The 27,693-nt window shown below is 54.0% G+C and overlaps 8 protein-coding genes across 8 annotated transcripts; 5 read left to right on the plus strand and 3 right to left on the minus strand.

Moving 5' to 3' along the window:
- The first annotated feature begins 244 nt into the window (after positions 1 to 244).
- B0T26DRAFT_716757 (chaperonin Cpn60/TCP-1 family) lies at positions 245 to 2,710 on the plus strand. Its single transcript, XM_060442289.1, has 6 exons — positions 245 to 649; positions 702 to 796; positions 849 to 870; positions 932 to 1,168; positions 1,218 to 2,217; positions 2,281 to 2,710. Exons 1-6 carry the CDS (start codon positions 608 to 610, stop codon positions 2,517 to 2,519), a joined length of 1,635 nt encoding a protein of 544 aa, XP_060294525.1. The 5' UTR covers positions 245 to 607; the 3' UTR covers positions 2,520 to 2,710.
- A 110-nt stretch (positions 2,711 to 2,820) lies between these two features.
- B0T26DRAFT_753343 (programmed cell death protein 2) lies at positions 2,821 to 4,262 on the plus strand (the record flags this gene model as incomplete). Its single annotated transcript, XM_060445665.1, has 2 exons — positions 2,821 to 2,946; positions 3,024 to 4,262. The coding sequence occupies 2 exons, from the start codon at positions 2,821 to 2,823 to the stop codon at positions 4,260 to 4,262; spliced, it is 1,365 nt and encodes a 454-aa protein (XP_060294526.1).
- A 376-nt stretch (positions 4,263 to 4,638) lies between these two features.
- On the minus strand, positions 4,639 to 5,644 carry B0T26DRAFT_677568 (eukaryotic translation initiation factor 3 subunit K; the record flags this gene model as incomplete). Its single annotated transcript, XM_060440115.1, has 2 exons — positions 4,639 to 5,197; positions 5,481 to 5,644. 2 exons carry the CDS (start codon positions 5,642 to 5,644, stop codon positions 4,639 to 4,641), a joined length of 723 nt encoding a protein of 240 aa, XP_060294527.1.
- Positions 5,645 to 6,248: 604 nt separating this feature from the next.
- Positions 6,249 to 8,933, plus strand: B0T26DRAFT_753345 (ATP-dependent DNA ligase; the record flags this gene model as incomplete). The annotated part of the gene is made up of 2 exons (XM_060445666.1): positions 6,249 to 7,253; positions 7,308 to 8,933. The coding sequence occupies 2 exons, from the start codon at positions 6,249 to 6,251 to the stop codon at positions 8,931 to 8,933; spliced, it is 2,631 nt and encodes an 876-aa protein (XP_060294528.1).
- A 92-nt stretch (positions 8,934 to 9,025) lies between these two features.
- On the minus strand, positions 9,026 to 10,111 carry B0T26DRAFT_753346 (galactose mutarotase-like domain-containing protein; the record flags this gene model as incomplete). The annotated part of the gene is made up of 2 exons (XM_060445667.1): positions 9,026 to 9,527; positions 9,588 to 10,111. 2 exons carry the CDS (start codon positions 10,109 to 10,111, stop codon positions 9,026 to 9,028), a joined length of 1,026 nt encoding a protein of 341 aa, XP_060294529.1.
- Positions 10,112 to 11,790: 1,679 nt separating this feature from the next.
- Positions 11,791 to 12,669, plus strand: B0T26DRAFT_359150 (uncharacterized protein). The gene is made up of 2 exons (XM_060434593.1): positions 11,791 to 12,161; positions 12,225 to 12,669. The coding sequence occupies exons 1-2, from the start codon at positions 12,090 to 12,092 to the stop codon at positions 12,591 to 12,593; spliced, it is 441 nt and encodes a 146-aa protein (XP_060294530.1). The 5' UTR covers positions 11,791 to 12,089; the 3' UTR covers positions 12,594 to 12,669.
- A 3,316-nt stretch (positions 12,670 to 15,985) lies between these two features.
- Positions 15,986 to 16,465, minus strand: B0T26DRAFT_742024 (uncharacterized protein; the record flags this gene model as incomplete). The annotated part of the gene is made up of 2 exons (XM_060444051.1): positions 15,986 to 16,279; positions 16,400 to 16,465. The coding sequence occupies 2 exons, from the start codon at positions 16,463 to 16,465 to the stop codon at positions 15,986 to 15,988; spliced, it is 360 nt and encodes a 119-aa protein (XP_060294531.1).
- Positions 16,466 to 19,702: 3,237 nt separating this feature from the next.
- Positions 19,703 to 27,210, plus strand: B0T26DRAFT_781587 (uncharacterized protein; the record flags this gene model as incomplete). Its single annotated transcript, XM_060446709.1, has 5 exons — positions 19,703 to 20,470; positions 20,536 to 24,523; positions 24,576 to 25,859; positions 25,926 to 26,218; positions 26,279 to 27,210. The coding sequence occupies 5 exons, from the start codon at positions 19,706 to 19,708 to the stop codon at positions 26,924 to 26,926; spliced, it is 6,978 nt and encodes a 2,325-aa protein (XP_060294532.1). The 3' UTR covers positions 26,927 to 27,210.
- Between the last annotated feature and the right edge of the window lie 483 nt (positions 27,211 to 27,693).

Consider the following 27,693-nt stretch of genomic DNA (forward strand, 5'->3'; position numbering starts at 1 on the left):
GATATACCTAGTTGTTGGTTTATTTTTGGATATGGCTTTGACTAGTAAGGACCTGAACGTATGTTTCAGGTACGTTGCCTGCGCACACTCGTACCCAGCTTATTTCAGTTGGCCAAGAACTAGACCGTAAGATGATAAGGCACTACATTATGTAAGAACCTACCTGTACCTATAGGTACTTAGAGAATTCAGCAATCTATTAGTAGCTTTGATGCAAAATCTTATCTTGGAAAACGAAGTCCATGTTACCTGCACGCCTTCGAAGCAGATTTGACAAGTCTTAAAACTGCCCGGTGATGAAGCTTACGAAGCTCTGAGGCGGGAGGGAAAACAGTAATGAGGTACACAGTTTGTGGAGGAAATTACCGCTATTCTGTAGTACCCCCTTAACGCGGCCTGAGCTTGGCGTCGACCAAGCTTCTTTGGGCGAACCCCCTGTCACCACTGCCTGCAGCCCCCGCCTAAACGGACGCCTGGACTGGAAAACCTCGAAAAAAATATCAAGGTTAAGCAGCAGCTCCAGTTCAGCACCACCACCAACAAGGCCGCATTCACGTCGCTTTTTACCCACCCACCAGACTTGCACCCCACCACCGGTTTTGCGAATATGTCTGCTGCGCAGCTTCTCAACCCGAAAGCCGAGTCGAGGGTATGTCCAGGGTGGCTCTTGACCGCCGCAAATCGGTGCTAACTGTTTACAGCGGCGGGGCGAGGCCCTTAAGGTCAACATCAGTGCCGGCGAGGGTCTTCAAGATGTCCTCAAGTCCAACTTGGGTCCCCTGGGAACGATAAAGATGTTCGTGGCTTTCATCCTGCTCCGTGGTGTCTCTAGCTAACACAGACTGCAGGCTTGTCGATGGAGCGGGCCAGGTACGAGGCGGTGACAACCGGGCGAGAACATGGGACATAAACTGACACAACAGGCGTGCAGATCAAGTTGACAAAGGATGGAAACGTTCTACTGCGCGAGATGCAAATACAGAACCCCACGGCGGTCATGATTGCGCGGGCCGCGACAGCGCAAGACGACATTTGTGGCGATGGCACAACATCAGTTGTTCTACTCGTCGGCGAGCTCCTGAAGCAGGCGGATCGATATATCTCGGAAGGCCTGCACCCCAGGATAATCACGGATGGATTCGAGATTGCCAAGAACGAGGCTCTGAAGGTTTGCGTCCCGGTCTTTGGGTTTCTGTGACCGCTCTAAACATTCGCAGTTCCTCGACACTTTCAAGCTCCCCAGGGAGGTCGACCGCGAGCTCCTTCTTTCCGTTGCGAAGACTTCTCTGGCCACCAAGCTTAGCGCCAGCTTGGCCCAGAGCCTTACGCCTGATATTGTCGACGCCGTCCTCGCGATCTACCAAGCTCCCGCGAAGCCTGACTTGCACATGATCGAGATTATGAAGATGCAGCATCGCACTGCCTCGGACACGCAGCTCATTCGCGGCCTTGCTCTCGACCATGGCGCAAGACATCCTGATATGCCAAAGCGGGTCGAAAATGCGTTTATCCTGACTCTCAACGTCAGTCTAGAATATGAGAAGTCGGAGATTAACTCGGCCTTTTTCTACTCGAGCGCTGAGCAGCGGGACAAGCTGGTCGAAAGCGAACGTAGATTCGTGGATGCCAAGTTGAAGAAGATCGTTGAGCTGAAGAAAGAGGTCTGCGGCAACGACGGCAAGAAGAACTTTGTCATCATTAACCAGAAGGGTATCGACCCCTTGTCGCTGGACGTGCTAGCCAAGAACGGCATCCTCGCCCTCCGGAGAGCCAAGAGAAGAAACATGGAGAGACTACAGCTGGTTTGCGGAGGTGTCGCGCAAAACAGCGTGGAGGATCTGAACCCTGACATTCTCGGCTGGGCGGGCCTTGTCTACGAACAACAGCTGGGCGAAGAGAAGTACACATTCATCGAGGATGTGAAGCAGCCCAAGTCCGTCACCCTCATGATTAAGGGCCCCAACCAGCATACCATCACTCAGGTCACAGATGCGGTCCGGGACGGCCTGCGCAGTGTCTACAACATGATTGTCGACAAGAGCGTCGTGCCGGGTGCTGGTGCCTTCCAGGTGGCCTGTGCCGCCCATCTTAAGAGCGACGCGTTCGCGAAGACGGTAAAGGGCAAGGCGAAGTGGGGTGTGGAGACGTTTGCGGACGCACTTCTCATCATCCCGAAGACTCTTGCTGCCAACGCTGGTCTTGATATCCAGGATGCTCGTAAGTGGAAGCTCAGTTTGACCGCCCCGTAAAATGCCCCAGCTAACAACTCGTCTCTCGCAGTGGCTGCTCTTCAGGACGAGCAGGCCGAGGGCAACATCGTGGGTTTGGACCTGTCAACTGGCCAGCCCATGGACCCGATACTGGAAGGAGTGTACGATTCGTTCCGGGTCCTGCGAAATTCCATTGCCTCGAGCTCGGGTATTGCGTCGAACTTGCTGCTTTGCGATGAGATGTTGAAGGCAAGACAGATGAGCCGCGCGGCTGGCCCAGGGCCTGGTATGGACGGCCCTGAGGAGTAAATAATGACCCTTGGTCTGTCTCTGTAAGATACCTACTTTAACCAAAGTATTCAGCGACAGATTTAATTGCAGAAAAACATGTGGTGAGGATCAACCATGTGCCCGGCCAAGGCTGCCCTTGAAGTGACATGCCGCCAAGCATTTCAGTGGCCCACGACAGATTGGCGGGGCGTGCAGATTTTACCCCGCCAAAACTTTTAAAGGTGGTGCCCAAAATATTCCACTCACTCAGGTCCCCGCCCCTGTAACAGCGAGACACCAACCTTCGAAGCGTTTGCGCTAAACAACCAAACTCAACAGGATGGCTCCATACGACAGTGACTCGTCAGGGGGCGAGGATAACGATTTCACAGAAACCAACGTCCTGCTAGGCTACGCCTCTAGCGAAGCCAACGGCGAAGAAATCAGTCGTCTTGGAGGCCGCCCGGTTTGTTGCTCTTCCAGTCCCTCCACTCCAGGGTACTTAATATATCGGCAATGTCCTAACTGTGCGATTTGCCTCAGGACTGGCTCGATGTTGGTAATGCGCCCTCGGCCGCACTAGCCATATGCAAGGTCTGCAAGGACCTGATGGTGCTTCTCCTCCAGCTCAACGGAGAACTTCCTGAACAGTTTCCCGGCCACGAGCGGCGCATATACGTTTTCTCTTGCAGGAGAAAGAGCTGCCGCAGGAGAGAGGGAAGCATCCGGGCTATACGTGGAGTCAAGATCGCACCCGATGCGCCAAAGGTGGTGTCAGAATCTTCCAGAGATAACAAGGAAAACAAGCCGTCAAAGGAGGCCCCCGTTCTTCCCAAGGCGTCGTCACAGGGTCTAGGGGAGTCGCTGTTCGGAGTGAAGCCCGCTGCTGCTTCGGCAGTAGGGACAACTGCGCGTGTCAATCCCTTTGCCACATCTTCCTCGCCGGCTACAATATCTACAAATCCCTTCGTACCTAAACCTGCGTCGGCCACTACGACACCAGTGAACCCCTTTTCCAACCCGCAAGCAGTCACGCCGCCAGCACCTGAAGTGAAGACAGAGAACATTGCCGCCTCTACTACATCCGACGACGACGCAGCAATCAAGGATCTCCCCAAGACCTTTGCAGAGACGCTCACGCTTAACAACCCGCAGACCGTTTCCGAGCCCAGCTCACCCCCAGACCCGTGGCCCGAGACTTCGGAGCAGCCTGCGCCGTTCCCCGTGCGGTGGCTAGCGGACGCCGAGTACGAGACTCTGGACTCGACGCCGCTTCCGCCGCCGGGCAAGTTTGTCGTAGAGACGGAGGCAGATGCCGCAAGCAGTAATGGAAGCGGCGGCGGCAAGGAGGACAAGGAAGTCTTTGAGAGCGTCATGGATGCAGCCTTCCAAAAGTTTGCGGACCGCGTCGGGCAGAACCCCGACCAGTGCCTGCGGTATGAGTTTGGCGGCCAGCCGCTGCTCTACTCCAAGACGGATGCCGTGGGGAAACTGCTTCACGTCAGTGCGGACACCGGCCCCAAGGTCACGACGGCCGGCGCTGGCGTCATCCCTCGGTGCACCAATTGTGGGGCTGGGCGCGTGTTTGAGGTACAGCTAGCTCCTCATACTATTGAGGAGCTTGAGATTGAGGAGGATGGGCTGGACGGCATGGACTGGGGTACAGTCATTGTTGGTGTCTGCGAGAATGACTGCCAGGAGCGAGGCGTGGCGGCTGGCAAGGCTGGATACGTGGAGGAGTGGGCTGGCGTTCAGTGGGAAGAGCTCACCGTGAAGCGGTAGCAGGAGCATTGCCGGAAAAGTCTGGCGGTATAGAGAGCAAACGTCCCGCATAGATTGGCGCCATGTCACTGAACAATGCCGAACGGTCTTCATCACGTTGGTGGTGTCTATTGTATGTAGCAGCAGACAATCCGTCTATGACGCTTAGATCCCACATTTGATTAGAGAAAAAAAACATCCCTTGCATCCCTTGACGGCTTTGATACCAGGCCCGCCCATGATAACCCTTTAACGCCAGAGCTTTTGTTGCCGCCAGATGCAGGAAACAGCCATGTTAGACAGACGGCTCGCGTTTCGATCGTCAGTAAAAATATCGTCTTCCCACAGAACCGCCTCTCGCTTCGCGCTCCCCTCATTCGCCGCAGCTGGTGGTAGCCTAAGCCGTCTCCTCCCACGCCTTCTTGATAACCCGCGAGAACATATCGATTGTGACATCCTCCCGGATCTCGCTCTTCTTGGCCTCATTCTCGGCGTTTTTGGGGATCTGCACTAGGTCGTCCTCGCCAACCTTCCAGCCGCACGCCTCGACGGCAAACTTCTTGACTTCCTCCTCGTCGTCCAGGCCCAGCCAATTCTCCAGCACGCTCACCTGCACCTCGCGGAATGCCTGGCTGATCAGCTGGGCAATGCGCAGGCGTATCAGGTCCTCGAACCCGGCAATGTCTGTCGTCAGGTCGGCGTAGATGTCGTCGCTGTCGTTGGCCAGCGTGGCCCAGAACAGGGAGTACTGGGCGCCCTCGAGCTGGGCGTTGAGCGCGCGCAGCTTGGCCACGGCCTCGGCGAGCTCCGACGCAGAGTTCGCGTTCGGGAGCGACGTCGCCGGCGCCAGCAGGTGCATGGCCAGGTCGAACTGTGGCGACGGGAACTGCGTCATGGCCTTGACGAGGATGTTGGTGACGGCCTCGACCTTGATCCGGTCTGGGTTGAGCTGGTAACTAGAGGCCCGGGGGAAATCGATGGGTTTCCTCGTCAGCACTGGTCTCTATCTTCAAACGATAAATGGGGCATAGCGGGTGATAATAGCAAAGCAGAGCTTTCAGGTGTTTTTTTCTATCAGACATCACTACAGTTGACTTCCTTGCCGGGCGAGGGGTTTAGTCTCGGCCGGTGTCAGGTAATAGGAAACGTTGATGTTAAGTCATCAGGAAAGGAGTGCATATCGCAGAACCAAGCGAGATGCAGGACTAAATAGTAAAAAAAAGATGGCAAAAGGCTTACAGCTTGAGCAACGCCCGGTTGGCGTTGCAGTCGCAGAACTTCTCCTCACATTGCAGTTGCAGGTAAGCCTCGAGGGTGCCGGCGGCTTCGGGGTTGTATCGCTCGAGTCCGTTAATGACGGCGCGGATGTAGTCTGGCCGCTCTTGGGGGTCTTCGCCGTTCATGCTGGGCGATCTGGGTATGCTGTATCTCGTTTAATAGGCTGAGGATGAGAGTAGACAGAGAGGAAAACAGTTCGCGATCGCTTAACTTGAACTTCCCCCTCAACCAAAATCCCAATGGCGGGGCCGGCGAGGATTTCCACCCTTTTTTCGGATGTGTGTGGGCAATGTGGAGTTGCCATCGCCGGAAACGGAATAGCGCAGATGTGGGTCTGATTGACAAACCGCTTTGTCACGTGGCACCGCGGAAGGCTCGTGCGGGCTAGGCCGTCAAGCGCGCTGGGAATACAGTGGGACGTCATTGACTTTCAGCTATGAGCTCCCGACAAACATGCGACGAAAGTCTCGATGGCAGACTCTGTTTGCTAAATCTGTGCATCACAACCCCTCAATATGCGAATAAAGTCTCTGGCTCGCATATAGTAGCCCATGTCTATGCACTCGGTCATTTCGCTCCCATGCCCTGAATTAAAGTGCGACATTGCGGCGGCTCACCCAGGTCCAAGTCAAGCTTACCTTAGTCGGGTGTCGGATCGGATGCCCATGGTTCATCTTTGACGGACTGGTGATCGTGTCGCCATTTATACCCGTGGACGCCCGTGTCGCGATGGCCAGCCCGGCCAAGAAACGTAAACTCAACTCCGACACCAAGAAAGGTTCTGCTCCCGCGAAAGGCCTCGAGTACTTCTTTGCCAAACAGAAACAGAATGGCGCTCCAAAGCCGTCATCATCCAGCCAAGCCAGTGGTTCGCGTGCTGAAGAGCCAGAAGGCAAACTCACGGACGAGGAGCTTGCCCGCAAGCTTCAGGCCGAATGGAATGCAGAACCAGTTACCACTCCCCGTGGTGATGACATGAAGCCGGGGGCTGCGAAGGAAGGATCCCCAAGCGAAGAACGGATGGAGCCCGAGTCGACGTCGAGCTCTCAGCTCGTGCAGATTGAGCCTTCTTTGGCCAATCCGGGGCCCAGTGTCACTCATACGCTGTCCCTGTCTTCTGTCGCCGCAACAGATGACAAGGCTGCCTCGCTGATCCCGCTGGACGAGAGTCCGCTCACCTTTAACCCGTCCAAATACATCGCCGAGCTGCAAGAGTCGTGGGCTGGCGACGGTGGGGATGCATCTTATGCCCTTCTTACACGCTGTTTCGTCCTGGTCAATGGCACACAAAGCCGCATCAAGATCGTGGACACGCTTGTGAACTGCATTCGAGTGTTGATCGAAGGAGACCCGTCGAGTCTACTTCCGGCGGTGTGGCTAGCAACCAATGCCATTTCGCCGCCTTATAGCTCCATGGAGCTCGGACTGGGCGGATCCGCAATCTCAAAAGCCCTCAAACAGGTCTGCGGGTTGGACAACAGGTCGCTCAAGGCCATCTACGACAAGCTTGGTGATCCTGGTGACGTCGCCTTCGAGGCCAAGAAGAAGCAGAGTTTTACCCTGCGGAAGCCAAAACCACTGACCATCAAGGGAGTCTTCCAGTCGCTTGCCAAGATAGCCAAGACACAGGGCCAGGGCAGTGGGGATGTGAAGCAGCGCATTGTAGACCGACTCTTGCAAGACGCGCGAGGAGGGGAGGAGAGTAGGTACATTGTGAGGACGCTATGTCAGCATGTGAGTCCTCCGTACCGTTAAATACGACAATTCGGCTCGACTGACATCTTCTAGTTGCGTATTGGGGCTGTCAAGACGACCATGCTCATCGCTCTATCCCGTGCTTTCCTGTTGTCAAAACCGCCAGGTGCCGAGTTTCCTACAAGAAACCCACAGGAGTTGGCCAAGCTCAAGAAAGAAGAACTTGCCGAGGTCTGGGCAAAACCCGAGGAAATCTTAAAGGCATGTTTTGCCAGGCATCCGGACTACAATGACCTGGTTCCGGTGCTGCTCGAGATTGGCATCTCCGACGAGCTTCTGGTCCGTTGCGGCCTCACGCTACACATCCCCCTCCGCCCCATGCTGGGAAGCATCACAAGAGACTTATCTGAGATGCTCACTAAGCTTCAAGGCCGCGATTTCACGTGCGAGTACAAGTATGACGGGCAACGCGCCCAGGTGCATTGCGATGCGAAGGGCAAGGTCTCCATTTTCTCGAGACACCTGGAATTAATGACGGACAAGTATCCTGACCTCGTGGCCCTCGTCCCTAAAATCAGGGGCGAGGGTGTCGAGAGCTTCATCATGGAAGGCGAGGTCGTAGCCATGGACCAGGCCACTGGCGATCTAAAAACCTTTCAGACCCTCACAAACCGCGCCCGCAAGGATGTTGCCATCGGGAGCATTACCATCGATGTTTGCCTCTTCGCATTTGACCTCATGTATCTCAATGGCCAGCCGCTGCTAGACCGTTCCTTCAGAGATAGGCGAGACATGTTGAAGTCGTTGTTCATGGAGGTACCATACCGCTTCACTTGGGTCAAGAACCTCGACGCGACATCAAACGATGCCGAAGCCGTCCTCGAGTTCTTCAAGTCAGCCACCGAAAACAAGTGCGAAGGTATCATGGTCAAGATTCTTGACAACATATCTGTGGTGGAATATGGCGGCGATGTCATGGAACCGGCTGGCGAGGAGTCCGCCGCGAAAAAGCTCGTTGCTGCAGCAAAGAAAGCCAAGGGCAAGGGAAAAGGTAAAGCCAAGGCTGAGACAGAAAATGGTGCATCAGAACCAAAGTCTTCCCGCCGCAAGCCGCTTCTCGCAACCTACGAGCCCGACAAACGCCTAGATTCGTGGTTGAAAGTCAAGAAGGACTACCACGCGAGCTTCGACACGCTCGATCTAATTCCCATTGCTGGCTGGCACGGCCAAGGTCGCAAGGCCAAGTGGTGGTCCCCAATCCTCTTGGCAGTCCGCAACGAGGAGACTGGGTCTCTCGAAGCCGTATGCAAATGCATATCAGGATTCACGGATGCGTTTTACAAGGCGAACAAGGAGTTCTACGACGACGGCGAGAACGGGGAACCAAATAATACGCATCTCAAGAAACCAAGCTACGTCGAGTATACTGGCGGCCACCCCGATGTTTGGTTCGAGCCGCAGGAGGTCTGGGAGATGGCCTTTGCGGACATCACCATTAGCCCCACTTACACGGCAGCAATTGGGCTGGTTCAGGAGGACAAGGGCTTGAGCCTCCGCTTCCCGCGATTCATGAAGAAGCGAGAAGACAAGGGAATTGATGAGGCCAGCACAAACCAATTTCTGGCGGGCTTGTGGAGGAAGCAAGAGACAAAAGCGCCCGCGGCAGGCAAGGATGCGGCAGTAAATGGAGAGATCGACATGGATGAGGATGATTTTTAGGTTCATTGAGCCCATCTTGATCATAATCGCACGCAAGTTCTTTGCCTTGGTGGAGATATCCAAGCTATTGTCTCGCACATTCGCGCGTTGCTTCACTCCTTCCACGCCCGGTACACGATGCGGCAGCCATATTTCTCGCCCTTCTTCAGCAGCATCTGGCCCTTCCACTCGTCCACATTGCATGCATTGACGTACCGGCTCGGCTCGACGCAGAAGCCGCTCCGGGCGTTCCGTGCCGGCACCCCCGCCACCTCCGGGACGCTGATGTACTTGCCAGTGTAGAACTGGAACGCTGGCTCTGTGCTGTACACCTCGAGGTGGATCTTGGACTCGGGGTGGTGCGCGCTTACGAGCTTGGCCGCAGGCAGAGACCGCGTATCGATGGGCACTGTGTTGGGCGCCTCATTGATGACGAAGCAGTCGTCGATATCCGGCTCGACGGCGCCAAGCGTGAATGCCTTGCCGCCTTGGACCGTGGCGAACGCCTTGGGTCCGCTCGTCGGGATGCCGCCTTCGTCGACAGGGAGATAGGAATTCGTGGCAAGGGTCACGACGGTGCCTTCGATAGACGGCCCGCCCGTTAGGTTGAAGTATCTACACAGAGGGTGTCAGTTTGAGCGCGGCCAACCAGGATGTTAAACAACCAAGACTCACGAGTGGTTCGTCATGTTGATGACAGTCTCGTCGGCGCCGCCCACGAGCTCGGCCTCGTACTCGATTCCGAGCACGATGACGTCCTTACCCTCCTGCAATTGCTTCCCGACCGTGTAGACGACGCTCGCTTGCACAGCGCCGGGGAAGCCCTCGTCGCCGTCCGGGCTGACGAGGCTGAACTTGACGCTCTCGCCGCCGTCGAGCCCTGCGAAGCCAGGGATCTCCCTCACGCCGACGGGTTTTGGACCGTCCCAGATCTTCTTGCCCCAGCCGACCACGCCGCCGTGCAGATTGTTGGGCCCGTTGTTCGCGGCCAGCGCGTAGCTCTTGCCGCCGTTCAGGCTGTCGATCTGGGCGCCCTTGATCCGGTTGGCGACGCGCCCAATCGTCTCGCCGAAGAAGGGGTCGTTGTGGCTTTCGTACTGCGACTGCTCGGGGAAGCCCTGCACGATGTTGACGCCGCCGACCAGCAGCTCCTGGATGATGGCGCCCAAGGGCAGGAAGGTGACGGGTGCGTCTGCCATTTTCTTTCTCTTCTTTCTCTCTCGTCCGTTTTCTTTTCTTGGAGGACAATGGAACAATGTAGTGTCAATTGGTGGTAGCTATGATGTCAGAGACACGCTTTGGAGTTGGAGATGGATGAGGGGCAGATTGTGTTGTTCTTGTTCTCGGGGAAAGAATTGATACGAGGTAGTTCCTCCCCAAAGATCATGGGGCAGCTTCCCCCCTCCCACTTCTTCCCGATAGCCTCCCCTCCGATCCCGCCCTCATGCACAACACCGTGTCGCACATCACGGCATGTTGCTTTCAGCCTATTTTGCCGCAGGTAGCGCTTCCCCCTCTTTGGAGGCGTGGGTGAATGCGCTCGGTGGGGGCATGGCGGGGTAATTTGGTGTTGCACATGGAGGGAGAGAAGTTCCAAGACTGCCAAGCATTGCGCATTCAATGCTTCACGGGCAACTGAGAGTGCGTCCTGCCTGTTCTGAATTGAACATTTTCACCACAGTAGGATAATATCACACTCTATTCTATATTCGTTTTTCCTCCGCATTTCCTCGTCTTTTTACATCTTGGCGTTATTTTTGGCTTTGAGGGGAGAGTCTACCGTAAGGTAACCATTAGTACCTTAAGGAGGGAGGTCGTAGCGGTCTTAGATTTCACTCCAGCGACCCCCACAGGTCACGAGGTTCCATTCTCCTAGGTCAAGAATCACTAAATTGACCTCTGCTTACCACGGAGTGTGTTATACCAGAAAATAGTTCGGGAACCCATTGCCTAAGATGTAAGTAACCTGCTAGACAGAGATTGGAGTCATTATGTTAATTTTAACAATTTGTTAGTGATGCCGAACCCGGACCCGGCGCCTTCAGTGGAAGTCAACAACTCCCGTCGCGATGGCTTCAGCAATACGCCGTCCTGCAGCATAAGCGCTTCCAGCATCTTCCATCGTTTGTCTTTGATCATTCCTGTCAAATAATCGGCCTTCAGAGGTGGCTTTTTCGAGTTTTCGAGTGCCCAATATGGCGTTTGCAGCATTTAGCGCATTAGTTACGGAATGGCCTTGAACCTCCAGGATGGCTTGTCTGGCCACAAAAGCGGCTGTGGATTGAACCTCAAGGAGCCTCTTTAAAGCCTCTGCGAACGTTGACAGCCAACCGTTCTAGGCTAACGTGTGTGGCACCGTGGCAGGCCCAGATCATCAGGTTTAGCACAAATAGCCTGGATGGGGTTCAAGCCAATATTCCCAAACGGGGCGTGCTGCTACAGAGTAAAATAAGTAGCGTCCACCTTGATGAGATACGACACGGCGGTTCCCTACCATTCACTCTTTTTCGGAACTCACTCCAGTCGCTCTTACGCACCAGAAGGAGGATGAAGGGCAGGTTCGTCGGGCTGCTAGCCATTTCTGGCTTTCACCTGGCAGACGCTGCGTGCTGCCGCCTCAATGTTTGTTTGAAGTGACATACGTGGGCCGATAGAGATTCACTTCAAAAATAGGGGCTGGCTTACTACGAAAAGCACCAAACTGACCCGAGACAGCCATCGTCGCCCCGATCTAATTAGGCATCAACAAGATTGAGGATTCCTCGTCGCTTTTAACCTCGACTCTGACGCTACCTCCGGCGTAAGTCCAATTTTCCACGGATTTTCGAGATTAGCAGCTCCAGGCGCCGACTGACAGCAATTCGCACGCCACAGGACCGTGGTCGACACCGTTTCAGCCACCACAACTGCCAATGTCAACAGCGTCGAGACATACCTCGCTACAATCATTGAGTCCACAACAACTACCACCGAAGTCTCGACCTTCACCGTGACTTCTAGCCTGACAGCGGCGACAGGGACGGGCACTTCGGCCGCCAAAACCACTGTGGTTGTCACTACAACTTCTCTCTCGACAACAACCATCCCTGCCGTGAACGTCAAACGCCAGGCCGCTCCTTCAACCCTGGTCTCTGCCTTGGTTCGCTCGTCGTGGGAAAAGTATGTGTCGGCTTGCTCATGCGCCGGGTAATCGTCACCACGGTCACCGCATCAGTATCGACCGGGACCGCGACGGTGTTGACCGTTGATGTACGTACCTCGCGCCTTTGACAACCCAAATACAGTCCTTGCTTACTCTCCCTCTCCGTGTAGACCTCTATCTCCTCCGCCGTGTCCACTCTCATCCTCGAGATTGACCAAACAGTGTCGTTGACTGCGAAGACATCGACCACCAAGACGGACGTGCTGTCTCTCACCGCGACGACGGCCACAACAGTGACAGACGTTTCGTCTACGACGACGACAGTAGCCACGGTTACGACGGCGACGGCCGCATACGCCACTAACGTCACCCCGTTCAAGGCGCAGGCGACTGAATACCAGAACACAGCGCTGCAAATCTTTGCTCAGTCCACGAGCACCTTGGGCGGTACCTTGACGTGGGCGGCACCCTCGCCAGCCCCCGGCGCATCAGTCCAGAGCCGGTTCATCTGGGGCTTGGACTCGGCCGGCCACGTCTAACTCACCAACCCCGTCCCCTCCTTCCCATTCATTTACTATATGTACATCTCCATTACGGCCCCTGGATCCGTAGCCGTCGCTCTCGTCGACGACGGCACTGTCGCGACCGGATCCAACTCTAGCAGCCTTTCCTACGTAGCTGGTTGTATTGATCAGTTAACGGGCGAGCCCAAGGGGAAATCTGGCGGGCGGACAAATTTCTTGCTCTGCAATAACCAGGTATTCTTCTCGACAGGTGATAGATCTGATACCATACCCGGTAGCTGCACGATCATGCACCCCAAGAGTACCGCCCCGTAATAATAGCCCCATGCCAGTTGCCTGGGATGCCTGGCTTGGACGAGAGGATAGATTGGATAGTAATAAGATAAATTATTTGTAATATGTACCCCGTAATTGCCTTCGACTTCTACAGATGTCTGCCTTGACTTAGCTTAAGAATGTGACCTGGCTCTGATAAAATACGTCCACGACCAAGGCACAAATACTATTACGACTGGCCGCCGCCCGAAGCCCTTTTCCAAGTTACATTGCTTTGCGTCTTTGCCATTTCTTCAATCCCATGCCAGTATTCACACCGGTATGGCTGTGTCGGTGCCGGTCAATGGCTTGACGCTCTGTTGTACCGCGGCAAATGTTTAATTTTGTTCATTTCAGTGGTGAGTGGTGCGTGGTGATGGGTATGAGCCGTTCTGCTTGGGTGATAGATCTAATTGACTGTAGAAGTCGCTCCTTGAGTAGATGAAAGTACGTATATTCCGTAAGACAAACTCTTGAAACGGAATATCGTGCTCTAAGGACAGAAATTCGGTATTGGTAAAACTACCTTGTAGTTGAAAACAATTTAAATAATAATAGCCCTTTCTTTCGAGAAGAGGAATTATCAGTGAGAGGGGGGGCAAACTCGAAGTTATCTTCAGATGGCCGACTTTGGTAAAGAAGTGGGCTTTGTCTAAGAGGGTTTACCGATGCCGAAGTTAGGTACTGAGGGGATGGGGCCAAAAGTCTTCTTCACTCTCCTGTGACCGTCTCACGTAATGATAATGCTCAAGAATATTACCGTATCACTAGAGCCCGCTGACCGCGTACTTTCCTCCTTGCCCTTCAAACTACGTGCGGGGTCTCCAGTCTGACCTTTTCTCCGTGGCATATTCGCTCTCGTATCCTGTACCAGATAGCCTCTACACTGTGCGTCAAATGTGACATCAAGGGGATAACGTCCACAGTTATCTTTAGCGAGCGGATCGGCACCGGCATGAAGGAGAACATCGAACGTTTCCCAATCACCTGACTGCCTAGCATAGAACAGTCTTGTACGTCCGTATTTATCAGTCCCATCAACCAGTTGGCTCTTCTTCAGGAGCTCCGCCACTCTTGTACTATCTCCTTCTCAGCTCGCCATCTGAAGGGGCAACGGGATCAGATTAGAGTAGCGGATAATGCAGGATATTGTCACAATTGCAAATCCCGCCAATCCGACGGAACCGCTGGCTATGCTCAGTAGTTCTGCTATTGTGTAAGGTGCCGTTGATTCGAGATCGGCGTAGCGTTTAGGTGGATAACCAAAGTTGGAAGGGAGGGGGGAAATCGAAACAAATGCACAAGGCTCCCAATGGCTGGTAATGTAGCTGAGGTCTATATATCGAATGCCTTAGGCGATGCAGCCTCCTGTATGTGCTAACCGCCGGCAGGAAATATGATGTGGCTGAGCCAGAGGGCGCATCGTGGGCTGCTATGATTAGCACAGTGGCCCCGAACAAAGCTCCGCCAATACTCCGTGGTGTGCAATAGATTTGCTATGACATTTTGAACGAAATGCCACCTACTTTTCTAAAATTCTGTGCATGGGTGTGAGCTGGCAGGACGCGCATGAGACGGCATTCAGGGTTACCCTAACCCTAGCCCTAAGTTCGCTTAGTATTTATTACCGAGATTTTCCAGAACTTGAATAAAATGTTTAAGGTTATAGTTATAAGCTTAAAGTAGTTTAAGTAATGACACTTTCATATGCCGGCCTTTTTGCGTGCAGTTGGTGCTTTAAGGCCTGCAGCGGCCAGGTGGCTTTTGCAGGCCTTTGTATCTTTTGCAGTCCTTTCCTTTGGTACAGAATACATCATCGTCAACCTTTAGCACATCAGGTTTTAACAGATTACTCAAGTAACTGGGCGCCTGCTATAACATTTGGCTAATTTACGTACAAATCTAGACCTCAGAGTTGCCATTTGCAAGTTGCCTTTATTTCAAGGCTGACCCAGCAAGGAAGAAATCGTCAAAATGGAAAACACCACGGCAACGCGCTTTCAGGGCCTTTGAAGGTTTTGACTGCTTCAACGTTATTGACCCGGGCGGCCGGGCTGCATGGTAGCACATGGGCGGCTAGATGGTAATTCAGGATTTTACCAGCCTATATTAGCGTCTGAATATCTCAACTGCCAGGTAGGTGCGATGAAGAAGTAGGTAGGTTGGTGCGCGTATCAAAGCTCTTCGAGAAAGTCGTGAATAAATACCTACCACCAAAGTGAAATGGCTCATACCTACCTATTTGAACACTAGAATGAACAGAATGAAGAATTTGCCGTGGTAGATATAGCAAAAACAATGAAATACCTCATTCTTACCTAGGGTGCTCAATAATGTTTAACAGAGACATGGCCTTAGACAATAAATATTAATCTAATAATATCTAGCAAATTGCATTCACTCGAGAACCTCATTAAAGATTATTGAGAGACCAAGGTAATCAAGTTTGTGCTTCTTCCAAGCATTTGTGCGCGTCCCGATTATATTTCACCCCATACTTATTGTGCAGCAATGACAGCCCTAGAAGTGGAGATGCATTGTTATCTCCCTGCCCTCTTCGTTTACATGGAACTGCCAAAAGGCTAGAAAATTCTACCTTAGCATCATTACATGATATGACGCGTTGTGTCCTTCTATCCACTGCATCCACCGTACTCATCATATCCACAGCCTCCACCGCATCCATAATGCCCATCAACGTTCGAATCTTCCAAATCCTCTTGTTCCACTTTAACGGGCGCTACGGTATCTAAGTGTGGGAAGAAAACTGAGACACTTGTGGCGATTATAAAGAGCGGGGCTGATGACTGCGGAACAGTTCCAGACCGGATCTAGCATAATACCATGGAAAGCAATATAAATTAATTTGTGTATTAGAACACGAGTGTCATTTTCCACCGAGATTGAAATTGAATACAGTGTAACTATTCATACAAGAATACTTGAAAGAAATTACACGAATGTCTGTGGGAGGCAAAGCGACGACAGGAGCCGATGAAGATAAGATAAGACACCTCCCAGATTAATAAACCTAATACGGCGGACAGACATACACAAAACGTTAACATGCAGATCGGGGTCACGTCGACTTATCAAACAGTGGTGGTGTTGGAATACGGCGAGCCCGTATTGGCGGTGGCAAGATGGAACGCGTGGATCGTTTGACGGAAGTGAGTGTCGACCTGCGTCTTTTGGTTTGCCGTCTGCTGCGAGTACGAGGCCGTAGTCGGGAAGATTCCCATAACCTGGAAGAGGAGGGCGTCGACAACAACGGCCACCGTGAGGACCGCGGCGGGCACTCGGAACTCTGCCTGCTTATCGAGATCGATCAAGGTCGGAGCCGTCGTAGAGACAGCATCCGTGAGTTCGAAGAGGCCTTGGACAAACTGGGAAGAGGAAAGACGGTGTCAGTCGGGGGTGTGTGCAGGAATGAGGTTGGAGAATGGGATCGCTCCACTATCAAATGGACCAATTGAGGGGAAGACAAGAAAGAGAATGAAACCCACATTCGAGTAGGCCTCGTAGACCAGCTGCTGATCGTTCGCATTGGTGACCACGGCCGACCGAACCATGACCGAGATGTTGGACAGGCACGAGTCGGAAATGTCACTAAACTCATCGAGAATGTCCTACAAATGCGGTGTGAGCTGAGATCAGTGGCGTTCCGGAGTCGGAGCGAGATGCGAGCTGCAGCCTGCGAGACTGGAGGCTGGGCAGCGGTGCGAGAGGCCGCAGATAAATTACCTGGAAAGGGCCCGGGTTCCTCATGGCTGCGATCGTATTGACGAGATCCTTGAGATCAAACGCCATACGAGCCAGGCTGTTACACGCCAGCGTTATCTCGGGCGCAGACATGGTTGCTGCTGCAGGCGATACGAACGCCAAAGCCCCAACAAGTACCACCAGAAGCACGTGTACAAGGCCCGTCGGGCGACCCAGGTGCCAGTGCATTCTTGCTCCCTGTTCGTTGGTTCGGGATACCGCCAATCGAAGTGAGTGAGACACGAAAAATGGAATTCAAAAAATGAGTGGACGAGAGCCGACGATAAGGCCCTCCTGAACAAAACGAGCGACTGAGATAAAATAGCGACTGGACGCGGATGCTGGCAACGGATCAAAGCATCACGCAACTGCAAGTGAGAGTGAGAACTAGAGGGAAAAAATGATACCAGACTCGGGGAGGGAAAAGACGGTTGATGCTGTCAGCTTCGGCACTGAGCGTAGACGAGTCTTACTTACCCCTGAGCATTGGCCGGACGCGGAGCTTACAGGTCAACACACGGCAAAGATTGCACGCCCAGGGGTGCGCATTGGTGGGATGATGAGGTGGCCGGGCGGTCGGAACCAACCTAGTATTGATCGGAGATCTGCACCATGGATGGAGGGTCACTTTGTGATGCAGCTAACCAGGGGTAGAAGGCGCTTCCGTACTGGACACTTGGAGTCGGACGGTGGACACGTACGGAACATTCCGTAATGTTCCAACACTCTACACATTGCACTTGCAGGCAGTAGGTTGTGGTGATTGCGAGCGCCTCTCGGATTACTGATTTTCAAAACAGGAGGACTACCTACAGGTATCTGTTTCCTGAGCGGGTTGTTGCTCCGGCGTGAGCCTGTTAATGTCATGCTCTGCGGATGCGACTTCTAGTGCTGTTAATTATAATATAGCGATGTGTTCTATTGCTCTCGTTGTCAGCAACTAATTGTCTTAGCATTGTCGCGTCAGTTCCAAGTGCAATTACGCGAGGTAAGAATGATGCGGGTACAACCCGGTTACGGTGTAGGGGGTCGGGTTGCGAGATCCGCGGCTTAATACCAGGCTAGCATGTTCCAGATAGCGCTAGGGCTGAGAGACCAGGTCTGGGAAGCTCCGAGTGGCCCCTCCGGTTGGACACGTCGGAAGGCGAAGCGGACTTCCGTGGAACTTCAGCCGCATGAGACGTGGTGGGCTCGACATCCCACGCATCATCCCGCGCTTGAGGTGCCTTGGTGAAACTAACAGCCCAGTGCCGTCCACCGTTTTTTTTAGACCCGACTTATTTTCAATTGGCCGGCACGATTGCGCCTTCCATACAGACACCAATTGAAGTTCCACCTCCCGCGCAAAGAAGGATTCATCCGTGGACACACAGTAAGCCCCTACCCTAATCCCTCATTTAAAGTGATGACTGCACGGGTGGCTGGAATCGCTCAAAATTCTTAATTTCGGTGCACATTCATAATTGCAAAACATGACAAGACAAACTGCTCAGATGTGATATGTTCAGATGAGCGTGCAAAGTGAAACCGCTTGAGGGAGCTTGGCGTTTAGACTATGCCGAATTTGGCAGTTTGGCTATCTGATCTACGTGCATCGGCAGTGCATGCCAAGCCTTAGGCGTCCGTATTCACCTTCGGATGAGGACCCTGCTGAGAAACATGCATGCTAATCTGCTACGTGTTGTCATCCTTCCCGCGTATTTTATACCGATTGTCGAATTGTGTCGGTCTAGGTTCAGCGATAAACCAGGGTCTGCAGGCTTGGCGCTGACTTCTGTGGGCCCCAGGGCCGTATCTGTCTTTGTCATATCTGGGCAACCATGCTCCACTTATGTGAGTGAACTGTTCACTCGCTGTTGACCCGAATTGAACCCTTACACAGCGCCTTACTGTAGATCGGACCTACCCAAGCGTTGACCGTGAGTCAACCGAATTTGGAGCTTCGTACAGTGTCGAAGCTGCTCCTGCCGTTTCCCGTGACGATACGGTCCCACGCGTCGGTACTTCGACTTGCAGGGATTCAAAGGTTGCCAGCAACCAGCAACCAGCAAGGCGGGCCTTGGAGCCTCACAACCTGGAAGCAAGGTCAAGATTCCACCTCACTGCTCTTTCCTCGTCCCTCTTTCCTCCATTCTCCATCCTCCTTCCGTTTTTATCCTCCGACTGAACGGCACTCTGAATTATTCAAGAAAGAAGAATAAAGGAAATGCGAAATCCACAACTTAAATAACCAGCCAACTATTTACCACCTACCTTAGCTCTCTTGGTTTTCTGACATCAGACTGATCCCTCTGCACAGTCCCATATACCTTACCTAGGTTGCATTTGCAGATTGTCTACTTACGACGCACCAACACTGGACAAACAGGCAATACGCGGTAGGGGGCGTCTCGTGTTGGCGCTCAGCCTGCTGTGCTCGCGCCCAAGATGGGGCTCCCGGCCTCTAGAGAGTCTAGGCGGCGGCTCTAGGAACCACGTACTCGGTCGTGTTTATGCCAACCCGCATGGCAGCCCGCATTGACGTGGCATACCCACCTATGAAATTACGGTCTTTCGGGCTCGCCTCCGTTCTCAGCCCTATTCTATACACCTTGGATTGTGGATATTGATGTGCTGAGCGTTTGAGCCCCTACTCCGCCTCGCCTCTTGCGTGCTTGGCAAGGGTGGGCGGCTCGGGCAGCAACGCAATTCATCCTTCCAAGCCCTCCAAGCCATTCCTGTGTACTGTAGTAGGTACCTGGGCAGCCCGAAGCTATGGGTTTACGCTTGGTACACCCAAGTGGGATTGTTGTTGCTGGATCTCGTAAATCTTCCCTGTTCGGCGGCCGCCGTCCGGCTGGTTCAGAGCTTGGACAAGGAGCTTTCGAGACATTAGGGTCCGCTTTATCTCCTTCCATCCCAGCCCTTCGCTCTGGAATCTGGACCACACTGCAGCAGTCTTCAAGCCGTCACAGGCCTTCTCCTTGTGGTACTCTCACCACGCCTCTTGCTCGCCTGTCTTCGTCCTTTGACATGTTGTTGGCCCCCATCGGCATCAGTCAACCGTGATAATGGACAGAGCAGTGCCAAAGTGGCTGCTCCTCACAGCCGCTCTCCTTGCCCGCTCATGTCTCTGTCTACCTCACCTGCCAGAGTTTGAGGCATACAATCTCAACCAGAACAAGTCGGCCGAGTCACCCCTGGATTATTGGGGGGAATGGACCGATCATGAATTCCACCCATCCCCGGATAACTGGCGGATGCCATTCTACTCTCTCTTCCTCGACAGATTTGTGAACGGCGACCCGTCCAACGACAACAGCAATGGCACGGCATTCGAGGTTGACATTCTGTCCACCCAGCTGCGGGTTGGCGGTGACATCGACGGCCTCGTCGACTCGCTCGACTACCTTCAGGGGCTGGGTATCAAGGCCCTCTATGTCGCCGGGAGCCCTTTCATCAACCAGCCATGGGCCGCCGACAGCTTCAGCCCCCTAGACCTCACCTTGCTAGACCAACACTTCGGCACCATCGCCATATGGCGACAAGCCATTGACGAGATCCACCGCCGCGGCATGTACATCGTGCTTGAGAACACCATGGCGACCATGGGAGACCTTCTCGGCTTCGAGGGCTATCTCAACACCACTACACCCTTTAGTTTCACCGAACACCCGGCGATATGGAAGTCGTCCCGGCGATACTGGGATTTTAACATCGGCGAGGATCGGATTGATGACTGCCAGTACCCGCGATTCTGGGACGAGGATGGGACTAGGGTGGGAAGCAACGTCACGTCGTTATTGACAAGCTGCCTGAGCAGTGATTTTGATCAAGTAAGCAACCGTCCTATTCCCAGGCCCACTGTTTAGACATGCCCTGCTTACACGCAACGCACTAGTACGGGGATGTCGAATCCTTTGGCGTGTACCCCGAGTGGCAGAAGCAGCTCAGCAAGTTCGGTTTTGTACAGGACCGCCTGCGTGAATGGCGACCGAGCGTGCTCGACAAGATCAAGCTTTTTTCTTGCATCACAATCGCATCTCTCGATATCGATGGCTTCCGCATCGACAAGGCCCTCACCATCACCGTGGATGCCCAGGCCGAGTGGTCAGACCACATCCGTGACTGCGCTCGGAGGTTCAACAAGACCAACTTCTTCATCCCCGGCGAGATTGTGGGCGGCAACGGGCTGGGTGCTCTCTACTATGGTCGAGGCAAGGACCCCGACATGGCTAGCGCCACTGTCGACGAGAGTTTCAACGCGACAAACGAAACCAGCCCCTCGTTGTACATTAGGACAAAGCACGCCCTGGACTCTGCTTGCTTTCACTACTCTGCATACAGGGCCCTGACGCGTTTTCTCGGCATCGATGGCGTCTATGGAGCTGAGATGGACACGCGAACTAACTGGGCAGACGGGTGGGCCGATATACTCATGACCACTGACTTCATCAACGCCAATACTGGCAAGTTCGACCCACGTCACATGTTCGGTGTATCCAACCAGGATGTGTTTCGATGGCCTTCAATCGCCAACGGGACGCAGAAGTACCTAATTGGCGCCTTCATCTCCACGCTCATGCTTCCCGGTATTCCCATCATCAACTGGGGTGAGGAGCAGGCATTCTATGTGCTCGAGAACATCGCCGGCAATTACCTCTACGGACGTCAGCCCATGGTCTCGGCCGTTTCATGGGAGCTTCACGGATGTTACAAAGTGGGTTCGGAGAAGTACTTCAACTTCCCCCTCGATGCGGCTCTTTACGGCTGTGACGACCCAAACGTTAGCCTCGACCATCGCGACCCTTCTCATCCTGTGAGGGGAATCTTGCGACGCTTCTTAGAGCTTCGCGAGATATACCCGGTTCTCAACGACGGCTTTGACATGTACCAGCTCTCCAACCACACCCACTGGATCTTTCTGCCTGGATCAAACGGCACCGGAACTGAGCTTGGGCTGTGGAGCAATGTCAGGGCGAGTCACCAGAGTCTTCAAGAAGACTTGTCATCTCTACCTCGGGGCAACGAGACAGTCTGGCTTCTCTTCGGGAATGAGGACACCGCCACGGACTACAACTTCAACTGCTCTAACTCCGAGACAGCCTTGATTTCTCCATTTCAGTCGGGAACAACGGTGAAGAATCTGTTATACCCGTATGATGAGTTCACCCTAGAGCGTTCGTCTTGGGTTTTTGAAGGTGGCAAAACAGCCGGATTCTACGGCTGCATCAGCAAATTGGAGCAGTTTCCAGACTTTGGTTTCAAGGCTTTCGTTTCCAAGGATAGCTGGGTTGGGCCAGCACCCACCATCACCAAGTTTCTTCCCGGCCACGATTACCGGCTTGAGTCCTCCAAGAATGGGACGACATCTGTCGAGATCCAACTCCAGTTTTCGCAGGAGATGGACTGCGATTCCGTGTATAACTCGATTGAGATCACCTCCGATTCCCACATTGGGGATAGAGCGACTCTCCACCGGGATTCTGTCCGGTGTTGGAGCCTTGATCCCAATCAGAATGCTCCTAAATTTGTTGCACAGACACCGTCGGTATGGGCCATTGCAATAACCATCAACCCAATCCCAGACGGAATCCATCGAATCACTGTGAGAAATGCGACAGACAGCACGAAGACGCTCAGAACTGGTTCGGTCGATCATTTCCTTCTCAGGGTGGGGCAGCTTAGCAACCCTATGGTGTTTCCCCGACATGCCAACTATTCCCAGGAGCTTGTCTACCGCCAGGGCGATGACATCTACATTCACCACAGCGCAGCCGGCGCCTCGCAATTTCGGTGCTCTCGTACGTGGAGCTCTTCGTGGACCGAGTGGCTCAACTACACTGGCGAAGACTTCAAGCTTCCAGCAAAGAACTGGACTGGCACGGATCTGCAGAGCTGGTCAGATGAGCATGTTGTCTGCCAGTACTACAGCAGGCTGGCCGGAAGTAGCCATCACCAGCAAGAGGGCGATCTCAATTCGGCCACCTTTCCCCGCCGCTTCCCTCACTTCTTCATCAACGGCCATTTCAATGCCTTTGGCTTTGATTCGGGAATCCCAAATGAGATGTTCCAAACCGCCAGTAACGGGACGTGGTCAATTGACATGATGGCGGAGTGGCCTACCGCTCTCCAGTTCAATGTTTGGGGGCTGAATCCAGATGGGATGCCTGACCAGACCTGGTTGTTCGGCGACGTCAACTTTGACTACGTCCTAGACAGGCTTCCTCCCGGGTCCCTGAGGCAAAATGTGGTCAACATCACACAGTCCCCTCCAACTCCGTTCGTTGGTTGGCGATTCACGATTGACGACGCGGCAATGAAATACAACATGTATCCGGCGGGGAGTAGGGGACGCCAGATTGCGATTTTCGCTCTGTTGTGGCTTATTCCATTGTTGAGCGGCTGCATTGTGGTTTTTACCTTCACTGGGTCCTTTTACAAGGTTAAGCACAATGTCTCGGGCATCGCGAAAGAAAGCGGGCTTCTCCCCGAAAAGCTGGCCCAGGTGTTTGACATCAGGACCTGGAATCATTCCCGTCCTCCTACTGCCATGGTGGATGATGTAAACACCGCCGCTGGCGAGAGCGCCGGCGAGGGCGTAAGCGACGAAATGCTCCAGATGGATATGGGAGCGCCACGGAAAAAGGTTCTCATCGCCACCATGGAGTATGACATTGAGGACTGGGCAATCAAGATCAAAATCGGCGGTCTGGGCGTCATGGCACAGCTGATGGGGAAAGCTCTCGGGAATCTCGATGTCACCTGGGTCGTGCCGTGCGTTGGAGGGCTCGACAACCAATATCACAACGGCTACCCGGTAGATGAGCCGGCTGAGCCAATGGTCATCACGATATTCGGCTCTCAATACACCGTGGAAGTCCAGTACCACAAGCTTCGAAACATCACCTACGTTCTCCTCGATGCGCCGGTATTTCGCCTCCAAACAGCGGCCAAGCCATATCCTGATCGCATGGACGATCTCGACAGCGCCATCTACTACTCTGCCTGGAACCAGTGCATCGCAGAAGCCCTCAGGCGGTTCAACCCAGACATCTACCACATCAACGACTTCCATGGGGCACTGGCGCCGCTCTATCTCCTCCCGCGCGTCATACCGTGCTGCCTTTCCCTCCATAATGCCGAATTCCAGGGCATGTGGAGTGTGGGCACCAAGAAAGAAAAACAAGAAGTGTGCAATGTTTTCAACTTGGAACAGAGAGTCGTTGAACGTTTTGTGCAGTTTGGGGAAGTCTTCAACCTTCTCCATGCTGGCGCAAGCTACCTGAGAGAGTTCCAACACGGCTTCGGGGCGGTTGGAGTCTCCAAAAAGTATGGCAAGCGGTCTTTTGCCCGGTATCCCATATTTTGGGGTCTTTCCAAAGTCGGCAGTCTACCAAACCCGGATCCGTCTGACACGGGGGCATGGTCGGTCGAACAAGAGGCGGCAGCCCGAGCGGAGGAAATTGAAGTAGATGCGGCCGTTGAAGCAAGCCGAGCCGAGATGCGGCGTCAGGCTCAGGAATGGGCGGGCCTCGAACAGGTGGCGGATGCTGAGCTGTTTGTCTTTGTGGGCCGCTGGTCGATGCAAAAGGGAGTTGATCTCATTGCAGACGTGTTTCCCTCCATCCTCGAGCACAACCCCAAAGCCCAGTTGGTTGCAGTGGGCCCCGTGATTGACCTCTACGGAAAGCTGGCTGCTATTAAGCTGGAAAGATTGATGGAGCAGTACCCCGGCAGGGTCTACTCGAAGCCCGAGTTTACCCAGCTTCCGTCATATCTCTTCAGTGGAGCTGAGTTTGCTCTCATCCCCTCGAGAGACGAGCCGTTCGGTCTGGTAGCCGTGGAATTTGGAAGAAAGGGGGCTCTGGGCGTGGGAGCTCGAGTGGGTAAGTCAAGTAGAGGAGTGTCCGAGTGAAGAACGCAGCTAATCTCTTGCAGGTGGCCTTGGAAACATGCCCGGATGGTACTACACGGTCGAGTCCACATCGGCCAAGCATCTCATCAGTCAGTTCAAAGACGCAATTCAAGAGGCTTTGGCGTGTGACGCCACCACAAGAGCCAAAATGAGGGCTGTTTCTGCCAAGCAGCGCTTTCCTGTGGCCCGGTGGGTCGAGGAGATAGGAGAGCTGCACAGTACTTCGATCCGCAAATCTCAAAAACATCGCGAACGGTCTACACGCCTTCCTCTTTCAGGGCTGTCGAGGTTCTCGAGGCCGCCGTCGCAGGGCTCCTCGGAAGCCCAGGAAACTCGTCCAGTGTCCCCGGCCTCTTTCATCGGCACTCCGATTCACGCGGCATCACCGACGAATGGGAACAATGCAGCGAACTGGCCACTGGCTCCTCCGGATTTGAACGACAGAAGAATTTCCACCGTGTCTGTGGTGTCGGTCACGCAAGGACGCACAGATTTTGCGCTGCAAAAGGTTGATCCGTTTTTCACCGATGCTGACGGCGAGTACACTGAAGAGTTCAAGAAGAAGCTCGCACACCTTGATGCCAAGAACTCAGAGACAGACCTCTGCATTGAGGAGCACCTCATGCGATCCGAGAAAAAGTGGTTCGAAGACTACAAGATTGTCAAGTTCGGCCTTGGCTCCTCTCGCAACTCCTCAAAAGTGAACCTGACAGAGGCAACCTCAGTCCCGCCGACACCAATCACTTCACAGTTCCTGGAACCCCCATCTCGGCCTGACAGCGTATATTCTCCTAGCGTCATGTCTTCTGCCATATTGAGCGATGACCCTGAGGAACAGCGAGACAATTCCCCTGAGCCGAATGTTGCGACATCGGACGAGGAAGACGGCCCAACAACCACCAACCTAGCACTGGCCTCGCCGCTGCAGAAGTTCATGCTGCGCAAGATTTTCGATTGGCCCGTTTACACCCTCATCCTGGCACTTGGCCAGATCCTCGCGGCCAATTCGTACCAAATCTCACTGCTCAACGGGGAGCAGGGGCAAACGGCAAACAAGCTCTACGTAATTGCGTCCATCTACGCGGGGACCTCTATCATGTGGTGGGTGGCCTTCCGCCATCTGAAGTGTGTCTGGATCCTATCCGCCCCGTTCTTCGTTTACGGCGCTGCTTTCACGTTTGTTGGCTGTGCCCCTTTCGCGCCCACAGAGTTTGCCCGCGGGTGGTTGCAGAACGTCGGGTCCGGGCTCTACGCTGCGGCGTCGTCCAGCGGGTCAATGTACTTTGCGCTCAACTTTGGCGACGAAGGTATTCATACGCCCAAACTACTTCTCCATCCTGAGTGTTTCCGCAAGCTGACATTGTAACCTACAGGCGGCGCACCAGTCAAGACATGGGTCATCAGGGCCTGCGCCGTGCAGGGCGTGCAGCAGATCTATATCAGCGGTCTCTGGTACTGGGGCTCCCTCCTCTCCTCGTACGACAGCAATGGCATTCCCATGGCAAAGGCATCCAGCACAACCATCTCCGCGATCTGCCTCCCCGTCGCCGCGCTTCTTATGGCCTTGTCGGTCGTGACTTATTTCGGGCTGCCCGAGTACTACCGCCAGTCTCCTGGCTCGATACCATCTTTCTTCAAGTCGATTTTCCGGCGCAAACTCATCATTGTGAGTGCGGAAGTTTGCAACATTGCTACACAGAACAGTTGCTAACCATGCCTCTTCCAGTGCTTTCTCGTATCCGTCATTGTCCAAAACTACTGGCTCTCCTCGGTCTACGGACGGAGTTGGCGGTTCCTGTGGACAACATCACACGCGCCGGCCTGGCAGATTCTCATTCTCGTAGTCTTCTTCTTCGGCGTTGTGTGGATCGCCCTCTTTTCACAGCTCGCACACCTCTCCCGCGAGCACAGCTGGATATTTCCCGTGCTGGCCATCGGCCTCGGCGCGCCGCGCTGGGCGCAGACCTTTTGGTCCGTCTCGGGCGTCGGCACCTCGCTGCCCTGGGCGTTCGGCGGTGATTCCTCCTCGTCCTCCATCATCGGCGGCGCGCTGGTGTCGCGCGCCCTGTGGCTGTGGCTCGGCGTGCTCGACGCGCTGCAGGGCACCGGCGTCGGCATGATGCTCCTGCAGACGACGACGCGTTTCCACAACAACTTCACCCTCATCGCCGCGCAGGTGCTCGGGTCGCTGGCGACGATCGCGGGGCGCGCCACGGCCCCCGACGCCGTCGGCCCCGGCCCGGTCTTCCCGAACCTGGCACTCAGTCTGGACGGGCTGGGCAATGCGTCGTTCTGGGTCTGTCTGCTCATGCAGCTGGCCATCTGCGTAGCATTTGGCACCTTCTTTAGAAAGGAGCAGTTGAGCAAGCCCTGAGGAGACAGGTGGTGTTGTATATGCTCACGTCTCGTATTTCGGGCACGAGAGTTTAGTTTTGGGGTAATTATTTGGGTAGATAGTTTGCTTGGGATACATATGCAAGGGTGTTACTAGATATATTTAGCTAGACTTAGACTTTAATCGTAGACATAATTACAGCAATCCTTTGTCGTTTGTTGCCTGTTTTGTGGAAGTTGTCAGTCAGGGGTTCGTTTGCCTCAGGTATCTAAACACGAACCCGCACGCAACGAGTGTGTGTTTTTTCCTTGTCACATGCATCTCTAGTCTCTACGACTGGGTGATAGCAGGCTCCTGTACGGAGTAACTAGAACAAAAATGGTGGACAGTCCATGTACTCGTTGATGCATAGCAGAGAGCTGCACTCGACCTCGGGAGAGGTTGTAGGGCGACGGCACCTCACCGGGACTTTGCCGGCTGAGCCAATCGCGCCAGCGCCAGCGCGCCTCACGGCAGCAGATCACCGCCGCCACTAGTTCATTGGCGCACCCAGACTGCCGGGTCTGTGCAACCACCCGGCAGGAGCACCTGACAGAGTCTTGCCTTTAATGCAACGCCTCCCTGTCCCGGGCTGTGTCTGGAATTTTGGAGCGAGCGCGTCGAACCTATTCGTGTGTCTACCATGTGGAGCAAAAATAGCTACCCAGATAGTAGATAGCAGAAGAAATACACGCAGTGTATTTCTTGAGAGTTGGGACTTCTCCTTTTAGCTTTGCTGCTTGCCGGACTACCCACGCAAGTGGCTG

Source organism: Lasiosphaeria miniovina (genome assembly GCF_030549165.1).
Source record: "Lasiosphaeria miniovina strain SMH2392-1A chromosome Unknown B0T26scaffold_5, whole genome shotgun sequence".
NCBI classification, from domain to species: Eukaryota; Fungi; Ascomycota; class Sordariomycetes; order Sordariales; family Lasiosphaeriaceae; genus Lasiosphaeria; species Lasiosphaeria miniovina.

What these genes read in the sequence shown, in the direction of transcription:
- B0T26DRAFT_359150 (XM_060434593.1), top strand. Translation starts at nt 12,090, where the DNA reads ATGCGCCGGGTAATCGTCACCACGGTCACCGCATCAGTATCGACCGGG. An exon ending in CGACGGTGTTGACCGTTGAT is followed by an intron (nt 12,162 to 12,224) that starts GTACGTACCTCG and finishes CTCTCCGTGTAG; the next exon opens with ACCTCTATCTCCTCCGCCGT.
- B0T26DRAFT_716757 (XM_060442289.1), top strand. Translation starts at nt 608, where the DNA reads ATGTCTGCTGCGCAGCTTCTCAACCCGAAAGCCGAGTCGAGG. An exon ending in TTGTCGATGGAGCGGGCCAG is followed by an intron (nt 871 to 931) that starts GTACGAGGCGGT and finishes ACAGGCGTGCAG; the next exon opens with ATCAAGTTGACAAAGGATGG. An exon ending in TCTTGATATCCAGGATGCTC is followed by an intron (nt 2,218 to 2,280) that starts GTAAGTGGAAGC and finishes CGTCTCTCGCAG; the next exon opens with TGGCTGCTCTTCAGGACGAG.